The following is a 25,777-nucleotide window of genomic DNA, read 5'->3' as shown; positions in this document are numbered from 1 at the left end:
TAATTTTTTTTAACTTTAAGCATGAACATAATTTGTCAGAAAGAGTCAAATAAATTTATATTAAAGTAATTTGAATAAACTTACAGTTTTAGTTCAAGTAGGCACTTGTATTTTCTTCGAATATCCTTATAAGTAATAAGGAATCCAGGGTTTCAGAAAATATTTCCAAATTCCGGCATTTCCTTTTGCGAATTAGCGAGCTGTGGAATTGACTTCCAGTGGAGGGCTTTCCTAGATTATATTATACCAGTTATTATACAAGTACTTAATAAAAGAATATAATCCTGTCTCAGAGGCTGGGTGGGTACATATATATGGACACATGGGTATGCATGGGCTAAGGTAGCTTTTGAAAACAATAATGATTGTAATAGTGTGTTTTTTAATTGATCACAAATTATTCCGAATTTGTTTACAACGCGTACTTAAACATTATAGCTCAGTGATTTCCTCAAACACATTTCTAAACACGCATATATTGTTTTGCACTAATAATGTCAATCCGGTAACATGAAGAAATAAAATCTAGTAAAATCTTGCTCAAATGGAACGATGCTATTGCAAGAGGATTCTTATTATTGGGAGCTGCAAAATTCCCAATAATATTAATTTAATTGCTTTTTTTCGCGGAAGATTAGATCAAAAGCAGTTCTAATGAAACCTTAGAAATTTATTGTATTGGCATGACTGAAAAGGCGCGTATGAAATAAAACAATGGCGTTCCGTTTAATAATAATTGGTTAGTGTTATTTAATCAAATTTATTGTTAATTGAAGGCTTTTATTTAGTCCCTTCAAATAAGTCTAAATAATTTATAATCAATATATATACTATATTTTACTATACTTTTTATATATAGATTATAAATAAATGAAAGAGTAGGGAAGCAGCAGAGTAACTACTTAATTAATAACTACTTAATACTGGCAGCATTTCCTCGATCCCATATTAATATGTCATGATTTTATTAAGTCAACGGGAATAACAACTGTCGAAGTATACATGAAGAAAAATTGGCTGTGCCAAAAATTAATCTTGAATTGTATAGGAAAACACCTTTTGAATGGCAATCAAGGTTTATAATAATTTACCAAAAACATTAAAAGATCTTCATACTAGTATTTAAAACGACTTAATGTACTACTTTTGGAAAATAGATCATTCTATTAATGATTATGTGCGTGAAACATTATAATTAATATTAATTTGGAACGTAATTTTAATAATCTAATGATGATAGAATTTACTATAATGATATGACTCCGAATGTATGTAACTTATATGTCCTTTTAAGACAAATTTTCACGCTATTATGTGTTGCAGAATATACATATATAACTTTAGATTGTACCATTAAACAATTAGTTTTAGTACAATTTTGTACCATATTCTTGTAAATAAATTATTATTATCATTTTCTGGATATCTCAATTAAAAACGTCTCGAAGTAATTGAAACTAGTAGTGGAAAATGCAACGCCCCCATAATGCGGACTGCGGGCTTTAGATTGCCTTCGCCTTGTAAACTTAGTGAAGCCGGACTAGCGGCGACAACTACACGTCTTGCGAATTAAAATCAGTTATACAATATTCTTGGATTAAGTTTAAAAATGAAATTGATTGTTTTTTTCGTGTTTGTTATTTCAAATATAAGCAACGATGGTAAGGCGTCGCTGGAGAGTTTTGCGCCATCGAATGATGCGAATTTTTTGACGGATACCACCAAAAGTTCAGGTAAGTTTATATTAAATTCTCGCTGATTTTGTAAAGTGAAATGTGTTTTCTGTTAGTGGAGCCAAACCTATTCATGGGCAAGTAAGCTGTATTTTATTTTCTTGTGTTCTCCATACAATTACTTAACAAGGAACAAAACCCAGGACTCCAGGTCGCCCTTTTGCTAAGCTAACATTTAACAACTAATGGAAACAATGCAATCAACAATCCGTAATTACATACATATGACCTTCAAAATATACTGTTTACATACATCTTTTTAAACCGGTTCAGTGCTGACAATCACATATACATATATATATTTCTTCGGTAATGAGCTACAGATAAAAGTATATGAATCAGTGGCGCTACAACCTCTTTAGGTCTGGGCCTCAGAAATCTGATTTCTGTATCTGTTTCATGATCATTTGTCAATCTAATAGGAAAGTCGGTGATGAGCATCCTTAGTATGTGACACGCCGTCGACTTTTTGGGCCTAAGCAATGCCGGTTTTTTTAGAAAGAAAATACACACAGCTGGGAATCGAACCTACGACCTCAGGGATGAGAGTCGCAATCTGAAGCCACTAGGCCAACACTGCTCGTCGATAAAAGCATTAACCAAAACTTAAACAAACCGTTGCAATGGATTAATAATAATAGAAGTAAATAATAATAGATAAACTGTTTACTGGTTTCACAACTATAATACGTTGATTCTTTGTAAACAACAATTTTCCTTTTTACAATACGCAATTCAGTTGCAAAATGCTTTACAGACAAATCGTGCCATCGACCTTGCAAGTTCAACGTGAAACCGCGAAGGTGTTATTACAAGTTTGACATAGAGCCTACCTTAGATAAAATACCTCTCTCCATCAACGGACAGACCCCAGGTCCACCCATACACGTGTGTATACACGATATAATCGTCGTGGAGGTCAGGAATAAAATACCGGACCAAGATCTGGCGATACACTGGCATGGATTGAAGCAACGTGGGACGCCGTATATGGATGGAGTTCCTATGATCACGCAGTGCCCTATCAGCTATGGTTCCACCTTCAAATATGCGTTCAAGGCGTCTTCGCCTGGGACATTTTTTTACCATGCTGATTCAGGTGAGATGTATGAAATTTTTAGAAAGTATACGGTCAATGTAACTGGTATAGCTACGCGGTATGTAACATTGTTTCAGTAGGTATTTTCATAAGGTAAGGTTGTCCAAACACGTTTTGGTAATAAACTATCCGACAACTAGTCGGATAGTTTATTACCAAAATGGTTGAGATTTCTTAGGTTTGTGTCAATTTTTTGTAACTAATACTAGCTGTCCCCGCGAACTTAGTTTCTCCTTAATGTGATTTAACTTAGCCTACCTTTTTAGTACATACCAACATGGAACATTTTACTATGCTACCCCAGAGACTGTTCGGTTTTCTGGAATGAGAACTTTTTATGTTTTTCAGTGAATTTTTCTCTATATAAACCTCAGAGTTCAAGTCATAAGATTTTAATCAACAAAAAAAAGGGGTTTATCGTAGAGGGGTGAAAATTAAGGAGTGTATGTATTTTTGTAGGCTGTATCATAAATAATTATAAAAAACTAGAAAATAAAAAAAGGTTTTTGGGGACATCACTGAAGGGTTTGAAAGACTTCATAAGAATCGGTCGAGCCGTTTCGGAGGAGTATGGGAACATTGTGACACGAGAATTTTATATATTAGATTTGGCATTTAATGGAAATTACAATACTAATATTCAATGTATATAAGAATTATGACTAAGGCTTTTACAAACATTTAAAATGCAGTTAGGCCAGTATTATATTAGGTACATTTCTAAATCTTTTATTAAGGCGTATCATATCCAAACGGGCTATTGTTTCGCCGGGAACACACCTATCATTAACAAACACGAAAGCAAAAAGAAATCTTTACGATACTGCTATCGAGAGATAAGCTAGTTACGAAGAAAGTGTTTTCATCTAGTGACTAGTCTCCTACACATACACAAGACTGGAGTGAAAGTAATGAGTTTATGATTACCTCGATATAACTGTTTTGATGGTTATTTTATATTCTAGTAATCTTTAAACTATATATTCTAGTAAATCTATAAATTATTTAGTTTTTAGTAATCTTACATCCACACATATCCATATTATAAAAGAAAACACTTAGACAGTAGGTACCTCTACAAAGTTAAAACAGATTAAATTGATAAACAAAACATATGAACAGAAAACATAAGTCAATTAAGTACATTAATAGATAAAAAAAGGAAACTGAAATTAAACATTAAACAAACGAAAATTTAATGTTTTAAATTAAAAACTAAATTGTTACAACTTTGGCAAATTACGCAGATAATTCGGGTTCGTACATGCAACATATGTAAAATCTTGTGGGGATTTTTAGAGAAAATTATAGTCAATACTCGTAGTCAAATCATATATTCCTATTAGACCACCTAAAATGGCACTTTTGAAAGTTAAATAAAATATAAAGATGATTCTAGTCGCCCCTTCCAAAAGGTAGTTTCACATGGAGAAGAATGGGCAAGAAACTCCATATTTCTTCTTTTAAAATAGTTTTTACAATATTTTGTATAGGTACGTTGATTTGATAATTACATGTGAAAAACATGTACCTAGAGCAAAAAAAATACATTACTAAAATAAAATAGGCGCATGGTGATATATGAAAAAATGCAGCAGATAACTAAATTATTATGTAAATACATGGTGATCACATATTTATAAATATTGCAACTATAGATTTTAAATTATTCTATATAAATAAAGAAATAAATAACATACAGTCAAATAGTGTCAGTTACGTCAAAGTTGATTTCTTTTAAAAATGTTTTTAAAGTAATATTTATTTATGCTTTATTACCTTATTCACAAACATACACATAACAAAAATAAAAAAGCAGGTTACAAAAGTTATAAGGCAACGGGCGGCCTTATCGCTAACAAGCGATTTCTTCCACGCAACCCTAATGTGGAACAATGAAAAAGAAACACCTACAGAGATGACAAGAAATGCAAAAATTATAATCGAAAAAAAAAACTCAAAATAACACACACTATAACTAAAATCTAAACATAAAATAACAATAATAATAAATAAAAATATGTATAAACAAAAATTTAAAATACAATCAAAAGGTTAACAGAGTCACAATACAGGTTTAATCCGTACAAGTCCAGTTCAATTTTATTTGGCACTGTAGAGTTTTTTAGTCTTTTTGTATTTTTAATTGTTAGTATAAAAATGTTTAAAGACCTTTATTTCTCATTACAAAAAATGTGTCTTTTTTACATGAGAAACTTAACATATTCGAACGAGATACACGTCGCCATCAGCCATTATTTTAATATATTTGAATTGATTAAACGCGCTAATATTACGAATTTTAGACGGTAATTATTCAATAATTGCACAAACTCATAAATAATATCGAGATTTTTAATTCGAATCGCCATCTAAATTTGCTTAGGGAACCATGTTTGTTTCATCTTTTATCATTAATCTGTTCAGTAATTATTGTGATATATACATTTAGTCTTGTATGATATAAGTACCTAAGTAAATAATCTCGACAAGTATTTGGAGTAATTTAATTTTTTTCATTTCCTTTTTTTATTTCATAATAAAATAAATTAATTAAAAAAAATATAAAGGATTAGTATTTAAATATTCCTGACTACATATATTTCTTTATTGGTTAAATACAAGGCCGGCAACGCAATGGCAAACGTTCTAGCAGTGTGAGTATCTATGGGCTGATCACTTAACATCCCTGCCAGGAGCAGGGATCGTTTTATAAAATATCCTGGAATTACTTTAGCGATAAGACCGTGTATTTTGAGTCTTTATTTATGCATGTGTGTGTATGTAGGGTTAATAAATATAATTAGTATTTTGGTGTTATCTTTTTAAACAATCTGCTGTAAGACACAACAATGTAGGTATCATAAGGTCATACATAAATTAATTTAAATATACGTAATGTAAAATAAATAAATTCTACAATATTCGTGTCGCTGGAAAACTAGTTCTAGTAATCCGGTTCCGGTATTTATAAATAAATGCGATTATATGTTGTAATATCATGTATGACATGATTATATAGTCGTTGATAAGAGGGCATTTGTCTTTTTGAGGTTTTTGGAGGTTTTATGTTTCCTAGGAAACATATAGAATTGCTTCTAACAGACCTTAATTTTCTAATTAATTTGTTTGAACGTAAAATTTGTGTCGCCATCGCCTTCGTTTCAGGTCTGACATAGATGATCTGAAAACAATTTTAGGTTCAGAAGCTGGATCAGTTATTAGATTAGGACTGGTGTGACTAAAGTCAGCCTTTGGGCTGTTCGCTTACATAATGGTACCGCCTTTGGGCCTCAAATACCGGCGCGTTGTCGACCTATATAGTACCAGTTAAGTTGATTGATGATTTTTTTCAGTAACTCACCAAAGCGATGGCGTCTACGGCTCTCTGATAGTAGACCAACCACAACCGCTAGAACCCCATTCCTCCCTATACGACTTCAATAGGAGGGAAGAACATACGCTCATCATTGGTGCTAGGTTCCCTCAACTACTTTCGGGGACTTTGGAAGACCTCACCAAGGTTTTACCAGATGGATTGGTGATCAATGGACAAGATTATACGAAGTAAGTTAAATTCACTGAATTGGTCTGACATATTCACGAGAGCGAGATCCTCTCAACATGTCCTATGCTGAAACGAAACGTTTAATTTTTCTGCAACAGTAGTCTATATATATAAAAATGAAACCCGTTTTCCGTTGTCACGACATAACATGATAACGGCTTGACCGATTTGGCCAATTCTTTTTTTTATAATATTCTTGGAAGTACGAGGATGGTTCTTAAGGAGAAAAAAATTAAAAAAATTGAGTGAAAAAGTCTAAAAACAACACTTTTCTATATTCCCATACATAATAAAACAAGTGTTAGTGGAGGGGTTCCGGGAAGGTAAATTTTTATTTTTTGACATAATGTATTTGTTGTCTTATCAACATTATTTTTTTATCTTACCTAGACCGGTGTCCCGAATAGCAGAATAAGTATTTAAAAAAAAATAAAGAATCCACTGTTAGGCGGTACGATGTTCGCCAGGCCAGCTAGTTAATTATAAAATAGTAAGCGTTACGTAGAATTTATTAATTGAAGTAGGTACCTAAAATCAATCAATCAATCATCCCTCGATACAGGGAATCCTAGTGTGGGTTCACTTTCTCTTTTAACTATACATAATTTTTTATTATATGGAATAAAGTTTTTTCTCTCTTCTTTTCAATTTCGATTTTCGACAGATCGTGTCGGACTTACAATAAAACTGGGCTGAACTCGGTGGAGATTTTCAGCAACTCCATAGAGACCTTTCGCCGTTTTAGCAACCTTGCTGTGTTAATTATTTGTTATTTTCTTTATTGCTACATAATTATGTATTTAAATTGTATGTTCGCGGATGCTGGGAGTTTCCTCGTGAGTTGTGTTATATTGCGGGCAAATCTTCTCGGTTCTAATGTCATGTTCACACGTGTATACTGTATACAGTATATCCTTTCTATAACATATTTCTATAAGTATCTGACTGCCCTCATTTTAACATGTGTGATGTCTATACTAATATTATAAAGAGGAAAGATTTGATTTTTTGTTTGTTTGAAATGAATAGGCTCCGAAACTACTGGACCGATTTCAAAAATTATTTCACCGTTGGCAAGCTACACTATTTCCGAGTGGCATGGGCTATGTTTCATTTAAAAAAAAAATTAGGGATGCTTACTAAAACTTACATTCAGTAAAGGTGTAAAAAAAATAAACAAAAAACTTCCTTCAATCGCGTGCGCTGCGAAAACTATTAATGATAGAACAAAATGATGTATTTCATTTTTTCAGGACACATCACTATCTATAATCTACATATCACCGCTAGAAAAGGCTCTTTATTCGTACCTAGGTATTGATCCTTATCAAAATAAATACCAACGTTTCACATAAGCTACAATTTAATGGCATATCCACCAAAAAAGCATATTGGGTTGGTGTTCTCCTGCCGTTTCTCTTGAATAGTTTACTACTATGTAATATAACAAAAATCTTAGCCGCAGCAACGCTTGGCCGAGTCTACTAGTTTGAAATAAAATAATTATCAAAGCTTTATTTTGTCTTTACAGGATATTTGTAATGCAGTCATATGCTTACCGATTGCGGTTAATAAACGCAATAGCCCTGGAATGCCCTGTACTCATCAGCATAGACGATCATATGGTGACTGTTGTCGCAAGTGACGGGAAACCAGTCCAACCTGTTACCACAGGCACTGTGAGGTTATATCCAGGTACGTAGTTTTCTTAGTGCTGATAAATTGTGGCGGTAAATTGACGCCATATTTGTTCGTTATATTTATTATAAACATAAAAAACACAAACATTAATATAGCACAAAATATTTATTTTCAAGGACTTTTAAGCTTCAACTGTTGTGTTTGTGTCTCTCTTCCTTATTATGAATGTTTCCTGAAAGTTATGTTCGACCTTCTTGCTTTCACCAGGTCATTCTCTTGTTTCGCTACACATTTATCGTAGCTCATTTTACCTAACATTTATTTATTACACTTCGTTGCATTTAAAAAAACAAATAACGTAATACATAAAAATTATAACATATAACTGGCAACCCTAGTAAAGAATAAAAAGAGAATCACGATGAGTCAAGTGCTTAACCAAATCTTATAAAAAAAAATAAAAAAAAAACCTTAATCTTAAGTAATACATACAAAAAATATTAATTAAAAAAAAACTAAAAAGCTTATCTCACGGATTCATGAATGACGATGCAATACAAATATTATAGAAAGCCCGTTTATTTCCAATCTTTACAAATGTTGAATATATAGTTTATATTTGTTATATACATTTTTTTCTTGTTACTCGATGCCCTTCTTCCTGCAGTGCCATAGATCGGAAACCCTTTACGGGTAAAGCCTTTTCATCCAGCTTTTTCCAAACATTTAAATGCTCTCCATGGCTTTCTTTCTTTATTCGATTCCGGCTAACGCTTCTATATCTTCTATCCACCTTTTTACGGCGCCATCTTCTTCTTCCCTTGGTCCTTTCCATCCTCATTTTGTCTATGGTCATTAATTCGTCGAAATAATGAATAGGAGACGTGTAGTTTTCCATTGTTAATTTCAAATAAAAACTGCATTTCAAAGGCAATTTTAATGTTAACTGTTTGTCTGAAGCATTGCATGCTTCGGTTACGTCGGTATTTTATAATTTAAATTCAAAATAAATATCGTAAATCATTTTACAATAAATTTAACAGAAACGAGAGATGTTGATTACGTAAAGTATAAGCTGATATAAATCTTTCAAACCACTTTCACACAAAAGATTGCGGTAATTTGCATCTGTTAGATATAAATAAATATTTTGTAGAAAGTGGCAACTTCCCGCGCTACATTATTATTTATGATGATCGTAATATTGTATCTTACGATCGTTAACGAAGTTTATAGATTCCAAAAGGTCAATAACCTTTTGAAAACAAAGGCAGGAAATATCATGGCAATCAATTGTAAAGGAAGTACGGATTTATACAAAAATGCTTTAAAAATATTATTTTGTATGTTGTTTTTATAAATCTCAATTGCGTAGTTGGGTACATTTACAAACAAATTTAAAAGAACTGGCACTCTTTTTAAGTAAAGATTTTTGAGTCTAATAGTTATAAAAGGGTGTGTGTACTTATGTACGCGAGTAAGAAGTTATACTTCTTTGGCATTATTAAAAATAGTTTTTGATTGCATGCAAATAATTAATTACAATGAAATAATCAAAGACTGGAAAAGGAGTCATTACAGTCAATAAAGTTCAGTTTACATTCGAAAAATTAAATAAATAAATATTCATTATTATTCTCTTACATTTCTATTATTATTCGAATGTTGTTTTTAAATTATGTCCAATGCCGTAGCATCTTCCGTGGGCAACTTCATTCTGTTAATTTTGTGTCACGGTGCGCGCGCATCGTAAAATTTCACTCAACAATTTTTCATAACGCACCTAAAGCAGTATAACTTCAAAAAGCTAGCCGTTATTCGAGTACGACATTAGATTTAGATTAGAGTACGTCCATGCCATGTTAACCATTATTACTCGACCTCCGACGGAGTGAAGGTCAGGCCCGGAGTACAATTGGGGTTCGATTCTACAACGCTGCATTTAAAATTCCTGTTCCTATTGCAATGAAAAATGTTTTAAAGCATTTAAACAATATTGTATAGGAACAGTTATTTGAAATCTACACGAACCATGTTGTGGCCTATAAAAGCTGTATTTTTATGACATTATTATTATGAAGTAACTTATGTGACATGAAGGAAGCATTTTATTATGTAAACATCTTCTGTTTACCTAACGTTCGATGGGACATAATAAAAGATTTACGTTGACTTGTGAGCTTTATTGATAATACTTTATACAAAACATTGTTACGCAATTGTTTATTAATTACTCAGAACCTATATATTTTTAAATATAATTATTATGTGGGTTTTGAGACAATCAAAGACATCATTTAACATTACCTAACCTAACTTAAGAATAATAAAATAAATCAGTGGCGCTTCAACCTTTTTAGATCTGGACTTCAAATTTCTGTATCTGTTTCATGATCATTTGTCAATTTAATAGGCGAGTTGGTGATCAGCCTCCTGTGCCTGACACACGCCGTCGACTTTTTGGGTATAATGCAAGCCGGTTTACTTACGATGTTTTCTTTCACCGTTCGAGCGAATGTTAAATGCACACATAGGTTGAAAGTCCATTAGTGCACAGCCCGGGATCGAACCTACAACCTCAGGGATGAGAGTCGCATGCTGAAGCCACTACGCCAACACTGCTGTTATATAATATTTAGTATTTAATATTTTTTAATTACTCAAACATACGATTCTTGCTTCTAATCGAAATAACCATTGTGGTGACATTTTGACAAGGATTTAAAAGTTATGAAAGTGTTAGACAATAAATTTAGTATTTTATGGCAATGCAATTATACTTAATGACTTGTTTTTTCCCATCCGGCATTTAAAACTCGAAGTTAAAATGTGAACGTATACGTAAAAAATTCAGAGAAAGTATTGTTCATCTTGGAGGTCAGATAATAACCGTGAAACCAGATTTCACTTTGCAATCTCACTTTCTATAGCGAGATGATTTATGTATTGACAACTTGTTAGTATGGGATTAAATTAGTAATGATAGACAATTTAAATTGATTTTATTTTGACAGTTGGCGTATAGATATTTTGAGCTATCCATAGATAGTAATTTATGTTTTGTGTTGGGTTCATAAACAATTGAAATATTTTCTACTAATACAACATCAGTTCGGTGGCGGTTGTTGTATGTATGTGGCAGCCAACTAGCTTATTAGCCGTTCAATGAACAGCCTAGCCGTTTAACTAAACGGCGCCGTTTAACTAGCGGCCTGAAAGATATTCTGCCGTAGCGTTTGTTTCAACTTTAAATAAACTGGCTGGCTAATGCTCAGGCCATTCGTACGATAGAGTCATTATGTGGCAGAAATAAAAAAGATGAAACATATGACATTAAAAAATAAACATAAAATTAGGGGTTGTGGTTGTAGTTATCTAAGTTTCACTTCAATACAAGTGTGTCGATCTTTTGGGACCTTGTCAGAAACGAGAATGTTAAATTACAATTTATGAGTGGTAAAAAGTAAAGAGCTCATATTGGCTTCAAGTGTTTGTTTCTAATTATTAACTGAAATATATTATATGTAACTTAACTAATATTGGGTTACATAACTATAGTTAATTCTTTTTTCTTACAAAAAAGTTTACAAAGGAAAGGAGAGTGCGACTTTACATGAATTACATTATTAAATAAGTATTAGAGTTCATTTTCTTCAATACTAGAATATCCTAAACTAAGGAAATGTTCATTAACGAAAGAAGAAGAGAAGTTGTTTATATGTAATAGACACTTCAAACTAATAATTGCCTATGTTATGAACGCGTTTCATCATAAATACTTTTAGAGACGTTCTTAATAGAATATTTTAATTTAAGGTGAACGTATGGACATTGTGGTTCGAGCTGATCAACCGAGTGGTGGATACTGGCTTCAGGTCAAGGGTGAAAACCAATGTGATGGATTGAAGACTCACTCTATGTTCCTATATCAGGGATTTAATTATACTTCCATGATAGAAGAGACGCCGGTAATTAATTATAAATCTGTTATTACTCGTGTCATAGTGTTTGTAAATCCACCGGCCGACCTTGTGTGTCTCTTTGATACAAAAGTTTTTTTAGAAAAATAACATTTCCAGAATAGTTTATTCTGTCAGAGTTTAACGGCTCAAAGGCCCGACTTAGATTCCGTTACGAGGACATAGTACGAATTTTCATTCATCATCAAACAACAACTTCGTTCTGACCTCTGGGCGGGAGCTCCCCAGTACCTGCTCCTTCCACTTGACCGTATACAACGCAGAGCGGTTCGAATCGTCGACGAACAGTCACTTTTCGAGCGGCTTGATCCCTTGGTGTTGCGTAGAGATGTGGGATCTCTCTGCATCTTCTGCCGCATTTACCATGGAGAGTGTTCAGAGGAGTTGTTTCGACTAAAAGATGCAGCTGTGTTTCATCATTGGACGTCAAGGCAGAATACAAAATACCATCCGTATCACCTTGACGTCTGTCGTTCCACAACTGAGCGATTCTTAAGGCAATTTTTGCCGCGCACCACCACTATGTGGAACCAGCTGCCCACTGAAGTATTTCCTAACCAATTCAATAATAGACCAAATCTTATAAGGTTGGCAGCGCGCTTGCGAGACTTCTGGCAGTGCGAGTGTCCATGGGCAGCGGTATCACTTAACATCAGATGAGTCTCCTGCTCGTTTACCTCCTGTTACATAAAAAAAAACTTTTTTGTATCGAAGAGTCCAAATATTTAAAACATATAAAATTCAAGTTTTTTTAATAAAATGTTTTTTTTCACCACAAATTAAGGGTTATATATTTTTGTATGAAATAATATTTACACCAGCTAACTCTCTATTTACATTGATAAATGTTATTAGTTACATTTAACATTTAAAAAGACAAATGCTCAATAGATACTAATATCTATTGAGCATTTGTAGGATACTTCCGACTTTATTTCTCGTTCTGTATTTTAAGCTTTTAAAAACTTTAGCTAATACAATAAATTTGATTACAGAACACCGAAGTCGATAAGGACAATATTGTCTTTGGACAGAAACTGCTATCTTACAAAGACATGACACTTCTGCCATCCGTGAAGTCGGTTTATCTTGGTATTGATAAACAGAACGTAGAAGTAAAAGATGCCGATCTCGATTTTCGATATCTAAGCGATGTTGTGCCAAAGAAACCATTCTTTCCTACAGCCTTATGTAAGTGAATCAGTACAGCTCTTTCATATATTTTTTATAATAAGTTTAATCTCAATTGACTAGGTGATGTAGTTTAATGATTATTGTTCAATAATTTATTAAGTAAATAGGCCCACATACGCAACACGCACGCACACATAAACACATACGTACAGACACACCAATATTATATATTCTTTGTTAATACATTTGGTTTTGTAATTAATAAAAGCGCTGGGCTACATGAATAAAAATAAAAATATTTTGAGAGTTTCGTGACCCTGATTGGTCACGGTTGATATCAGCGTGTTTACGAAAACTTGGCCCTGGTTTGACCACATTCTCACCTAATTTTAGGCACACATATAAGGAAACGGATCCTTGTCTAAGGGGCATGTAATTGTTTTACTTATATTAGTAGGCATTTGTTTATACGGCAACAATTCCAAGTGTTAACTAGCGATAACTCTACGATCGTTCACAGCTTTATCGAAGATGGTAGTCGAAAAAGATTTAAGATACCTTTTATAAATACAGTCAAAATCTGTTATAACGACATCGAAGGGACTACTCATATTTAGTCGTCAAAACCGATAGTCGTAACAGCCGATGATGTTGTTAGTAAGTACCTAATACAATAGAATTCAGCCGGGACCTTTGATTTTGGTCAATATAACCGGTATGTTCTAAACGATGTCGTCGTAAACGGTTTTTTTTTTTTTTTTTTTTTAATCTTATTTATTTTATAAGCCATACATCTAATGATTAAGGCGGCTTAAAAATATAAGAACGTTGACAAAGGTATTACTCTAACAGTTTACTAATTAACGAGCATTTTTATAGTATTCAGATCTAAGGTTCAATGACTCTATAATATAACTAATAAATCTGTCACTAAAATCAGCAGTGAACCCTGAACTTAATATTTGATGGAGAAAGAAGAGAAAGTCGCCAGTAGAACATCGAGATTCCTTTAAGAAATCCAACCTAGCTTTTTCATTGATTTTACACTCGAGAACTAAATGTAGGAGGTCCTCTTCTCTCTCACATCGTGTACAATTTGGATCGTCTCTTTTTTTCATAATAAAATTAAACTTGTTAAGTGGCATGTGGTAAGTACGGGTTCGGAAGCAAATAACTAAATCATTTCTATTGAAAACTCTTGAGTAAAACCAAGGCTCGCGTGGAGGTTCGTCCACAATGGTCCTGTACCAGATGCCTTTGTCCTGAGAGCATTCATTAAAATAAGATTTAAATTTCATAAAATTGTGATTTTTAATTTTTGGGAGATGATCAATGTAGTGCGGTACGATGTCGAGAGGTATGCCGGTCTGTAGAGCTTTGGATGCAAGAGAGTCCACAAACTCGTTACCCCTGACACCCACATGTGAAGGAATCCATTGTAGACGAACTTCAACCCCGTTACGTATCAATTTATAGATACATTTAATAATAAGGTAAGCTTCGTTTCTACCGACACTACCGCCCTTAGCACATCCTAACAAATGTTGTAAACTGCTTCTTGAGTCTGTAAAAATAACTATTTTATGGTATGGTGTCGACTCTATGTAATGTATTGCTTCATTAATTGCAGTCAGTTCAACTCCCATTACAGGTATACTTGGATTTTCAATAAGAAATTTTGCCCCAAAATCTGTAGCCTCATCGTAAAACGCGCAACCTGAGCCGTCTCTTGTTTTGGATCCATCAGTGTAAATTTTAATATAGTCCGAGAACTGAACATCTATCATATCTTCGGTACGTTTCTTAAGATCGTTAATGGGTAGTTTAGCTTTCGATTCATTAATAGTGTTAATTCTATGTAATATGATATTATCCCAGGGGAATGATTTAACATCAAATGAAAGCAAAAATTGGGGCAAAATCTCAAATTGTGACATAGCCAAGTTGGAAAACTTTCTGAAACTCTCAAGCAGAAGTGGAATTTGGTCTTTGCGCCAATATCTAGGACCCGAATTTAAATCGTTGTCTAATGTTTCCAATTGATTTTTCAATTGGTCAGATGATCTGCAAGAAAGTTTCAGAAAATATTTGTCACTTAAATATGATCGTCTCAGATATAGGGGTGGAATACAAAGTTCGCTTTCCATGGCAAAAATTGGCGTGTCCCGAATAAAACTTCCACAAAGGCGAAGACATTGGTTTTGAATTACGTCCAACCTCTGGAGAAGCCTAGAGTTGGCGTTACCGTAATTAATGCATCCATAATCTAGTCGGGATCGTACCAGAGACAAATATAATCTTCTTAAGTGAGTTGGATGGACACCCCACTTTGAACTACTTATGCAACTAAGGATATTAACATATGCAACACATTTTTGGGCAGTTTCTAAAACATGGCGGGTCCAGTTCAGGCGGCTGTCCACCCAAACACCTAAGAACTTTGTACAATTTGTAAACTCAATTTCAGTGTTATTTATTCGTAAACTAATAAAAGGCACTTTATATTTTCTAGTAAAGATGCATACTTTAGTCTTTGAGAGAGATATTTCTAATCCAATTTCCTGTAACATTGTCATAAAAGTGTTAAGACTTGATTGAATGATACTAGCACAAAAATTAATATTTTGATTAATACAGTATAAAGCGAAGTCGTCGGCATATTGTGAGACCTTAACTGTCTTAACGAGTGAGTTGCACAATTTAATTGTCACTATATTGAATAAAATAGGTGACATTGGGTCACCTTGAGCTAAACCTTGTCTGCTTATTCTAGTTATTTCTGTACCATCCCCAAGCCTATATATCAAAACTCTTTCTTTTAAAAATTCTCTAATGTATCTAAATATGAACGGATCGACATCAAATTCAGCTAATGAGGTTATAAGAGGTTCAATTGCCACATTGTTATAAGCGTTACTAATGTCTCCGTAAGCGCACAAAACGTATTCCTTGTGTATAAAAGCCGTTTCTGTGTCTACAATAAACCTACTAAGATTGTCTTGACAAGAAAGTCCACGTCGGAAACCCAAAGTGCTATTATTAAATAATTTTTTGCTTTCGAAATGATGCTCAAGCCGACGAGCTATCATTAAATTAAAGGTCTTACAAAGGCAGTTGATGAGTGAGATAGGACGATACTTATCAGTGTTTCTCTTAAGTATGGCAATAAGTTTGATCCTACGCCACTGCTCTGGTATCTCACCTGTTTTATAAATAGTGTTAAATATGTGCAAGAGATATTCCTTCGCGTTATCCGGCAAATGGTTAATCATAGAATAAGTAATGTTATCTAAACCTGCCGAAGTATCTACTCTTTTAAGAGTCAAGATAAGTTCTGTAAGAGTAAAAAAAAAAGGACTTAAACCATCAATATTGGAATCTAGGGGCTGAATGGAAACACTGTCAGGAGTGAGTTCTGTTAAAAAGGAGACTGCGGTATTTTCTGGTAAGTAATGCTTTGGGCTTCGGTAACCTTTAATCCATCTGAGTTTCCTCCAAACCTCATAACTGGGCGTACTGTAATCTATGCTATCACAAAACTGTTGCCAGGAATTCCTTTTAGCAAGTTTAATTAGTTTTCTAGCAATAATTACTTTTTCCTTGTAAATTAAATAGTTTTCGACCGATCGTAGTTTCCTAAATTTTTTAAGAGATAATCGTCTCTCAGCTACTGCCTTCGATAAATCAGGATTCCACCAAGGTTTAGGTTTGAATTTTTTAGGGTTAAAACCGGTTTTAATATATGGGATGTTTTTATTAGCACTTCCTTCAATAACCTCAATAAGTTTATCGTAGTTATATTGAACGTTATCTCCGTAATCTAATCCCTCACATGCAGATTCTATGTGTTGAGTGTAATCTATCCAGTTGGCCTTTTTGATGTTCCTTTTTAATTCGGGGCTATTTTGGGTACTGTCTAACGTTTTAATAGAAATAATGAGGTGATCACTGCCAAGAGATTCGTTAGTGACGCTCCACTCAAAGTCTAGTGAGAGATCGGCACTACAAAAGGAGACATCAGGTGATGTGCATATCATACTATCATTATGCTTAGCGCAACGGGTAAAGTCTCCATTGTTAAGAAATACGTAATTATGTGATATGCTAGCGTTCGATAAAAGCCTACCTCTTGTGTCAGTAGTATATGACCAAGCCATGTGATGAGCATTGAAATCTCCGACTATTAGAGTTTTCTCAGAAAAGTGACTAAAAAGCTCCTGGTATTCTCCAACGCTAACTGTGACATTTGTAGGAGAATAGACCCCTATGATATGTTGAAGTTTATTGCTATTAAGGATTTCAAGGCACAAGACGTCAATATTATTAAAATTACTTGGGAGAAGTTTGAGACTACAGTTTATAGATGTATGGACCAGGATAGCTAAGCCTGCATATCCATCTGCTCGATCCTTTCTAAAGACAGAGTAACCTGCTAAATTAATTTGGTGATCGCATTGCAGCCAAGTTTCAGAAAGAATGCATATATGTACCTTTTGATAATGTAGATATACGTCCAATTCACTTAACTTTGGTATAAGACTTTGACAATTCCATTGAATAATATTAAGTTTGAATCCGATGGTCGAGACCATCAAAACACACAAAAAATAAATATATTATGTAAATAGTATTGACTTAAAAGTAACTTATTTAATTAAATTGGGATTTTTCTTAATAGCTAAGAGCTTAAGTTTACCTATAATACGAGAAAGTCTGTTCTTAACACTACGATATGATATGATCGGTATTAAGTCAGAAAACATTTCAATTAAGGCACTAATGTCTTCTGTATAGCTGTAAGTTATTTTCGATATATCCTTAACCCGATATGTGTGAGTGAGAAAATCTTTGACTTGTTTTCCAGATAGTGGGTACTCTTTACCTGAATTGGTTGTAAACTTTTCAACGTGATCCCAGTCGATCGATTCAAGATCGCTATGAGGCGATGTTTTAAGTTTTTTTACACTCTTGGATATGTGTACTTCATCTAAGCTGGACTGGGAAGATTTATCATCGAAGTCCTCATCACTATTTTCGTTGCTAGTTAGGTTTTTTTCTCTTGTTGTTTCAGACTCCATGAAATCAGTTGTAGTCGAAGATTCAGTGGGAGGGTGTGGCCGCTTGAAAATTGGTGTCTCCGTAGTATCCCGTAGTGTTTTTTCGTTGACAACATTTGAGTCGTTACTATTATCCGGGCATTTAGAGGCTACGTGACCGTCTTTTTTACATATGAAACATGTCATAGTATCTGATGAGAAATAGATCCAGTAATTTGTTTCTTCAAAATCAATAGATAGTTTTTCTGGAAGTCGGGTGAAATCTTCGGGAGTTACGTAAACTTGTCTTCGGAAGCTTAGAATGTGATTATAGCCTGTTTCATTGAAACCAGCACGCAGGAAAGAGATGGGAGACTGCGGTGTGATATTCATTTCTAACAGCTTCTTTTCAATATCGATGTGCGGTATAATGGGACAAACATTCGATATTATGATACGTCTGTTTCTGCTGATCAGCGGTCGGATGGGTAGTTTGTGGTTTTGGATCGTAACAAATTTTTTTTTGTCAATGATCTCATCAGCGATTACCTTTGAAGAAACGTAAATACAAATTCTGTTGTTTGATATTCTTGATAAAAATCGGATTTGGGATGGGTCTATGATTCTTCCTAAAGCTTGGGCATAATCTTTGATTTGAACGTTTTCTAAAGCATCGATGACAATTGCTTGATCTTTTTTAGGGAACATGGTATTTTGGGTGACAGTAGCATAACTAGGGTTATTGACTAACGATTGGGGGTTCATTTTGTTCCTGTAATCAGAAACAATTGGCAAGTAGCGAAGTTATCACTTATATAAAACACACAAAAACGATTCCATAATAATTAGTCACTATCACAGTGAGGGTAGGAAGGTAATTGCACTCGTGGAAAAATAATTCACTAGCGCGCGCAGGTAACGACCGGTCTCGGTGACAAATCACTGACCACTGTCGTAAACGGTTTTGACTGTACATATTTTAAATGCCTCTGCTTCATTAATGATCTAATTTTACAGCTCTCAAGGAAGGCGTTGTCCAGATAAATGGCAGGAATTTTCTTTACCCAAACGCCCCATTGCTGCTGAAGCCCAGGGAAGTATTCAAGGATATTGCCTGCAGCGTCGAAATACATAAACATAAAGATGTACAATGTATGCAAATTCTAAGAGCAAATCAGAATGAACCACTGGAACTGATATTAGTAAATGATGGTAAATTGAGTATAATAATAATTTATTTGTATATGGTAATTAAGTGAGGGCCAGCGGTGAATCCCAAAAAAGCGTGTGTGTACCTATGTAGGTACACGCGTTAGAAGTTATACTTCTTTAGCGTAACAAGATAAAAATCTTTTTAAACATTGTATTCTACTTTTTTAGAAAAAAATACACTAACAATAGAAGAAACTAAAATGTTGACTATGGCTAACTTCAGGGTGTCGGTTTTTTGTGATTGTGTGTGCGCCTTCATAAAATTTAATCTCATCATTTTTAAAAGAAGTATAACTATAAAAATAAAATATATATTTTAATTACTTTAATCAATCTATTACAATTATTGAACTTAATTAAATACGACAATTTAATGGGCCCGATATGAAGTGCACGATCAATAATAATCTATATTTTAGACGTATTACTAATTTGAGGATTTGACCAGTCAGATATGAAGTATCCGATCAAAGCTATCGATGTCTCTTGTCAGCTTCCTTTTATAATGCTGTTGCGTCAAGGGGTGCAGGTACTGCTTATGCGGGGCAAAGGGGGTGCAATTGATATGTAATATGGTACAAAATATTATGATGGTACAATCTAAAGTTTGCATATTCTGCCACATATAATGTTGGACGAACAACTTTTTTTCCACAAACTTAAGTGGATTTTCTTTTACGAATTAGATTATTTTCGACATCTCAAAGAAGCTAAATCAATTGAAAAAAGTAATTAATTGATTATGTATTAGTAATATGTTACTCCTATAGTGTAAATAGTATCGCTTATGGTGGAGTTTCGATTTCTGTTGAAACAATCGTTGTGGGTAGTATATAGTATATTATAACTAGTCTGGCCATAAATATCTACTGTTACATAAAAACTTTTCCTTTATTTAACTGTTTAATTATTTCGAATTTGGAACACGTATATTATATTATTGATTTTGCGCCATTTTTGCTGAGACTTTAATAAATAATATGTAGGTATAAATTTTAATAATATTACATTACTTCATAAAAAAAATGCATTTTAATTTGTAACCGAACTCGACACAGACATTGCAACCGCGCTTATGTTTAATAAAATTTTCAGGTGTCCATAGCAACGACTCGTATACATTTCACATGCATGGACTACCCATGTACGTGGTCGCCACATGGCAGAGTCCAGCAGGACTGCCTTTATCAAAAGAGGAGTTTGAGAAACTAGACAAGGGTGGTCAGATTGAAAGGTAAATAAACATAGCTAAATATAGCTTTTATTTTATTCCTAATTTTATTTAATTAGTATAGAATAAAGCATCTTTAGTACATCTTTCGATCAAAATAAGTAAGCGACAAGAAATAGACAAATTAGTTACCTTTGGTAGAATTTTGTACTGGATGTCGCCTCTTTGATTCGTTACTACGCACATTTTATTTGAATTTATTCTATCTGAATTTCTGCATCAAGTATTATATGATCAGCAAAAAAATTAATTCAGAAAAAAATTGTTTTAAGAATACACGCAATATATGTGTTTGAACTTTTTCTAGTATCTGGACTACTAGTTTTATAACTACACAATGCCAAAACACTATAGATGCACTATTTCTTTTTCAGAAATTTACAAAATCCACCAATGAAAGACACAGTAACGGTCCCCAACAAAGGTTTTACGATAATCAGAATAAATCCAGATCATGGTGGCCACTGGCTACTGGAATGCAGGTCTTGCAGTCTCACGCTGCCTGCTGCAATTCTTATCAGTGTTCCTATATCGATACCTAAGACGGTTGTGGATTCTTTACCTAGCTGTGGAAGCTATAAGCCCCCGGATGTGTTGCTCAACTAAGACTGATCTTCTAATTCCATTAACACTGGAGTTGTAAGTGCAACATGTGGTCCAAAGTTTTAATATTACGAACATAACTTTTCCCTACACACTAGTGATTCTATCAGAGAATTTGTTGTCCAATCGTTGACCACCATAATAATGAAATTACAGATCAAATTTCGATTCCTCAAACGCTGTTTCTCCAGCTTCAGCAACAGATTCAGCAACTAAATGTTCGTATTGTTATACAAAAGGGACTCATAGAGTTATAGGCACTTCTAATTAATGCCTACAGTCACAAACGTTTTGATAATTGTCAAATAAAACGATAAGACCATAAGGAAACTTCTGAGCTTCTGGAAGGAGCTAGGCTGGCTTAAGTAGCCAGGACTTCATACTACTACTACTACTCCATAGTGAAAAGTGTACTGAAAGTAGACTTAACTTCGATTAACGTTCCAGAAAACGGATCTTAGACTACTAATAATGCACTATTTTATTTACCTGTTTGAAGTTGATTTAATCAAAAGTATTTCCTGAGATTTTTAATGTGAACAATCGTGATGTACAGTAATCCCGCCTATAACGCGGTAGACTGGAACGCGGTAGATTGGAAATCGCGTTGTACAAGTATTCATACTCATAAAACCGTTTTTTTGAACAATTCAAAAAACTAGGACACGAACAACACTATTGAAACAGGTGCAAAGGTACGCAAAACTAAAGATGTACTTGACAAATCATTATAAATTTCTCACTGCAGAAAACTTAAGAAATCTCCGCGTTATGTGGAAAATACCACGTTATATGGGGGCTGGAAAACGCGTAATAGGGTTTACTGTATATTGTATGTAAATAATTAGATTAAGGTATATTTATTGAATAAAATTTAAGTGATTAATAGAGTTTTATTTCATTTATTAATTGATGAAGAGGGAGTGTCGCTATATTGCTTAACGAAGTCGATATATTCAAAGACATTGGTAAATACGGTTGGACCCCCTTCGATACCACACGGACTTATTCCCCATGAGACGATACCACGAATGACTGGTATACTTGAATCATCATTCGTAATCCTAAGTTTATCACTGTCTTCAAAGTTATCATCATAAGCTTCGTCATCATTAGCTTCTGATGGTACCATTTCAATCAATGGTCCACCTGAATCCCCACTACAGGCTGCAATACCTCCAGATAGAGGACCAGTACAAATGTGTGCATTTCTGTCGAGTGGATTGCTTTCATCGTTTTCTAGAAGTTCTGCAACCGCTTTGTTGCATTCTGAAATAGAAACGTCAAAATTTTAAAATATTGATCAACTGTAATAAATTTAAAAAAAATTAAATAAATAATCTTAAAAAACAATGGTTGTCTGTAATGCCGGTTTACGGACGATAGTTTAACGTGACTACGTCATAACAAAACATTGATGAATTAATTATTGCATACTTAAGTCTTCGAGTGGAAGAGAGATAGATACGGCGCAAGCGTACACTGAGCGTAACGGGACAATGAGTCATGCTTTTTCGTGCGAGCAGCCGGCGTTCATCGATTCATAAGACGCCGTCATGTCAAAAAAAATGATCTTGGCGTTGTGTTTACGCCAGACTTGAACATTAGACTGATTGATAGACTATCCTAGGTTTTTGGTTGGGTTTACACTGAGACAATCAAGTTATATTTTTTTCGACGTTCCTTAGCTCTTGCGATGTACTTAACTTAATAAATTTGTAACATGGCATGGACAGTAATTCGTACTACAGTGCTATAGCTTCAATGTGCCTGATGGGTACGTCAGAAGACGACATACATCAGCGAGGACTAATATCCTAAAAGGGGCACGTATATGTTTCGCTGTATTATATAATTCAACGCATTACATATAGGTTTCTTATGTTTGTTTATTATTTCGTGTGTGATTATCAAATAAATGTCGAATAACTTACCATCATAAGGAATGTATTTGACTTCTACTTCTTGTAATCTGCTGGGCAAATCTGGAAGGAAGGAGGTCGTTCTTAACGCACCCCATCCGGCCAATTGGAGGGACTCACCATCGATATTACTATTTAACGGTAATTGTATTGGTTGCACTTCTCTTGTGAAGTAGAACGGTGTCGCAGTTCGAAGTACAGCAATGTCATATGGACCGATTCCGCTGGAAATATTTTTTGGTTGATCATTTTAATCTTGTAACAGAAATAAAGATTCTATAACCATTGGATTATGGGTAACATCTAGAATACAAGACAATGTCGTGGTCTCTGGCAGAAATATCAGCGCTATGGAACACGTCTGCTCCACAGCATAATTCGGAGCCAGGGCCAGTTACTACCACAACACACACTTTACACACTTAAAATGTACCTTATTCCTTTTTTTCTTTTCATAATTTTTGGGAACTATATAATCAAACCTATTGCAATGGACAAAAGACGATTTCTTTCTTAGTCATAAAATCTGGGTTCAATAGTTTCCAAGTAGAATTTTCTGATACTTTGAGCATACACGGCGTCGCTGTAGCAGTATGTGGACAGTAATAGTAACGTAGGTAAGGACAGTAGGTAACGATAAATTTAAAGTATACCCTTGGTAATTGGGATGTGGTATTCTTTGGTCTACTGAGTTCACTTGAGCTAATGATCCGAAATCATAAACATCGTTTGTTCCAGCAACAGCCTCCAAAGGCAGCCATCTTGTAAGCCATGACTCTTGAATGCAATGGGCCGCTGTAAGTACCTATAATAAACGAAATTATGTTCTGTATATCACCCGATAAGGGTTTCGTGAAGTTGAAAAAGGTCGCCAAGTAGCAGGAAATAAAACTTATAAACATTTTTGTTCGCAACGCTGTTGTGCGAACAAAAATCTAAAGTACTACTTTCTTAAATGTACTTAAAAGCTATGTTTTGAGACTATGTTTAGATTAAGCGACTACATATGTACAAAATATTTTGTAATTAAATAATTCGAGGCTTCTAATTATCGTGTTTGATTACTGGTAACTTTAATTAACGAGTTCAAAGTCGCTATTAATATTACAGCATACATAACTTTTCTTCTCACATTTAAGAAACTAGTGCTTTCGATTTTCGTTCGTAAGCGATGCGTTAATGCTTAAAAGTTTTATCGCCTGCTACTTTAAACTTAGCAAACACGCGACTTTTAGACTTACTTGACGGCCTTTGTTAACTTTAAGAAACCGTCATCCTAACTAATTTATCATTTAGGAGAAACACTGAATATAAAAATACTACTATATACTATAATTGTCTCTCTTCAAAGAAAAATGATTAGTACCAAAAAGGTAATTTTTGCAGTAGCTATACCTATGTAAATTATGAACTATGAATTTTCTCACCCAGTTTTCTTTGATGATACTACCCCCACATATATGACCACGGAGCCAAAGAAATCGTAACTGTAAAGATACTAAATAGGGGTGACTGTATGGTTTAGCCTCATGGCCACCAATTATCCTTGCTTGAGGGACAGCTTCATTCTTTGTGGATGCTAGAAAAAAATAAAAAAATGTCTTACGAAAAAAAGATATTATGTGATAAGTTTTATAAGAGTCCATAAATTTCTTTTTTTAATTTATAATCACGAAAGTATTTCAAGATGATCGTTTTTTATTGGGCAAAATTACAGATTTTTTAAATTGACAAATAAACTAAATGAAAAATCTTTATAACTCCATGATAGTTATGCTAAATTTAGACGTATTTTTATTCAAATTGCATTTACCATATATGGTACCATTATACCATACCATTATATGAAACAAAAAAAAAACAAAAATATCAACTCTTCGCCATTCATTAAAAGTAAGCTTTATTTCTATAACATAAATTAATTTAAAATTTAAAATTTACCTGTAAATACTCCCGAACAGAGCGCTAAAATCAAATAAACAATGAAGTGCATAGCCATTAAATTTTCACTAATAACTCACATTGTCAATCAGATTTCACACCTTTATTATAGCCATATTGTAATTACCAATCAGGGGTGTGCTATCACTAAAGCAAGTATATTAAAATACAAAGTTATCAAAACCAAGACATATTGTTTGAAATTGCACTTTTGTAGCTCATTTATTATTAATGCTGTTTTTATGGTATCAAATTTTATTACTAAAGTTTACATCGAAAAGAATTCCATAGGATCCAGTTCTTTTAACATAAGGAGTTTTTAGGTCACGTTCCCATCGCCCTGCGCAGTTTTCTAGATACATCTTCTGCGTCTTTAGAACCGAAAAACCACAACCTCCAGCATAGAATACTATGTGGCTCCAACTGGCCCTGTTAAAAGGAATGTTAAGTGAGGAAAGTCTTGCGCGTCCACCCCCTGCGCAGTTTTCTCGACACGTCTTCCGCGTCTTTAGAACCGAAAAACCAGAATCTCCAGAATACAATAGTGTTGTATGAAGTTACATAAACGACTAAGAAATTAATATTCATTTGTGTGTCTGCATGGACCCACTGACAACAACACAATCTGTTGCTGGTGATGGCAAAAAGCTTGGCTTAGTTGAGTCCATTTTTCGTGA

General features: G+C 33.9%; 2 protein-coding genes across 2 annotated transcripts; one reads left to right on the top strand and one right to left on the bottom strand.

The window, feature by feature from the left end:
* Positions 1–1,523: 1,523 nt before the first annotated feature.
* LOC125054571 (L-ascorbate oxidase-like) lies at positions 1,524–21,780 on the top strand. The gene is made up of 9 exons (XM_047656548.1): positions 1,524–1,733; positions 2,491–2,832; positions 6,189–6,399; positions 7,932–8,095; positions 11,858–12,009; positions 13,017–13,212; positions 19,209–19,403; positions 20,499–20,637; positions 21,009–21,780. The coding sequence occupies exons 1-9, from the start codon at positions 1,610–1,612 to the stop codon at positions 21,238–21,240; spliced, it is 1,755 nt and encodes a 584-aa protein (XP_047512504.1). The 5' UTR covers positions 1,524–1,609; the 3' UTR covers positions 21,241–21,780.
* Positions 21,781–22,086: 306 nt separating this feature from the next.
* On the bottom strand, positions 22,087–25,183 carry LOC125054572 (trypsin-2-like). Its single transcript, XM_047656549.1, has 5 exons — positions 25,101–25,183; positions 24,587–24,738; positions 23,813–23,964; positions 23,172–23,383; positions 22,087–22,506 (listed from the first exon to the last, which is right to left on the bottom strand). The coding sequence occupies exons 1-5, from the start codon at positions 25,156–25,158 to the stop codon at positions 22,136–22,138; spliced, it is 945 nt and encodes a 314-aa protein (XP_047512505.1). The 5' UTR covers positions 25,159–25,183; the 3' UTR covers positions 22,087–22,135.
* Between the last annotated feature and the right edge of the window lie 594 nt (positions 25,184–25,777).

This window comes from Pieris napi, chromosome 12 (assembly GCF_905475465.1).
Source record: "Pieris napi chromosome 12, ilPieNapi1.2, whole genome shotgun sequence".
NCBI classification, from domain to species: Eukaryota; Metazoa; Arthropoda; class Insecta; order Lepidoptera; family Pieridae; genus Pieris; species Pieris napi.
The sequence above is the reverse complement of the archived record's forward strand: the minus strand, read 5'-3'. Positions and strand labels throughout refer to the sequence as shown.

Coding starts and splice junctions, on each gene's coding strand:
- LOC125054571 (XM_047656548.1), top strand. CDS start 1,610: ATGAAATTGATTGTTTTTTTCGTGTTTGTTATTTCAAATATAAGCAAC. Junction 2,833..6,188: donor TTTTTACCATGCTGATTCAG/GTGAGATGTATG, acceptor GATTTTTTTCAG/TAACTCACCAAAGCGATGGC. Junction 8,096..11,857: donor CACTGTGAGGTTATATCCAG/GTACGTAGTTTT, acceptor TTTTAATTTAAG/GTGAACGTATGGACATTGTG.
- LOC125054572 (XM_047656549.1), bottom strand. CDS start 25,158: ATGGCTATGCACTTCATTGTTTATTTGATTTTAGCGCTCTGTTCGGGA. Junction 24,739..25,100: donor CTGTTCGGGAGTATTTACAG/GTAAATTTTAAA, acceptor ATTTTTTTCTAG/CATCCACAAAGAATGAAGCT. Junction 23,965..24,586: donor GTATCATCAAAGAAAACTGG/GTGAGAAAATTC, acceptor CGTTTATTATAG/GTACTTACAGCGGCCCATTG.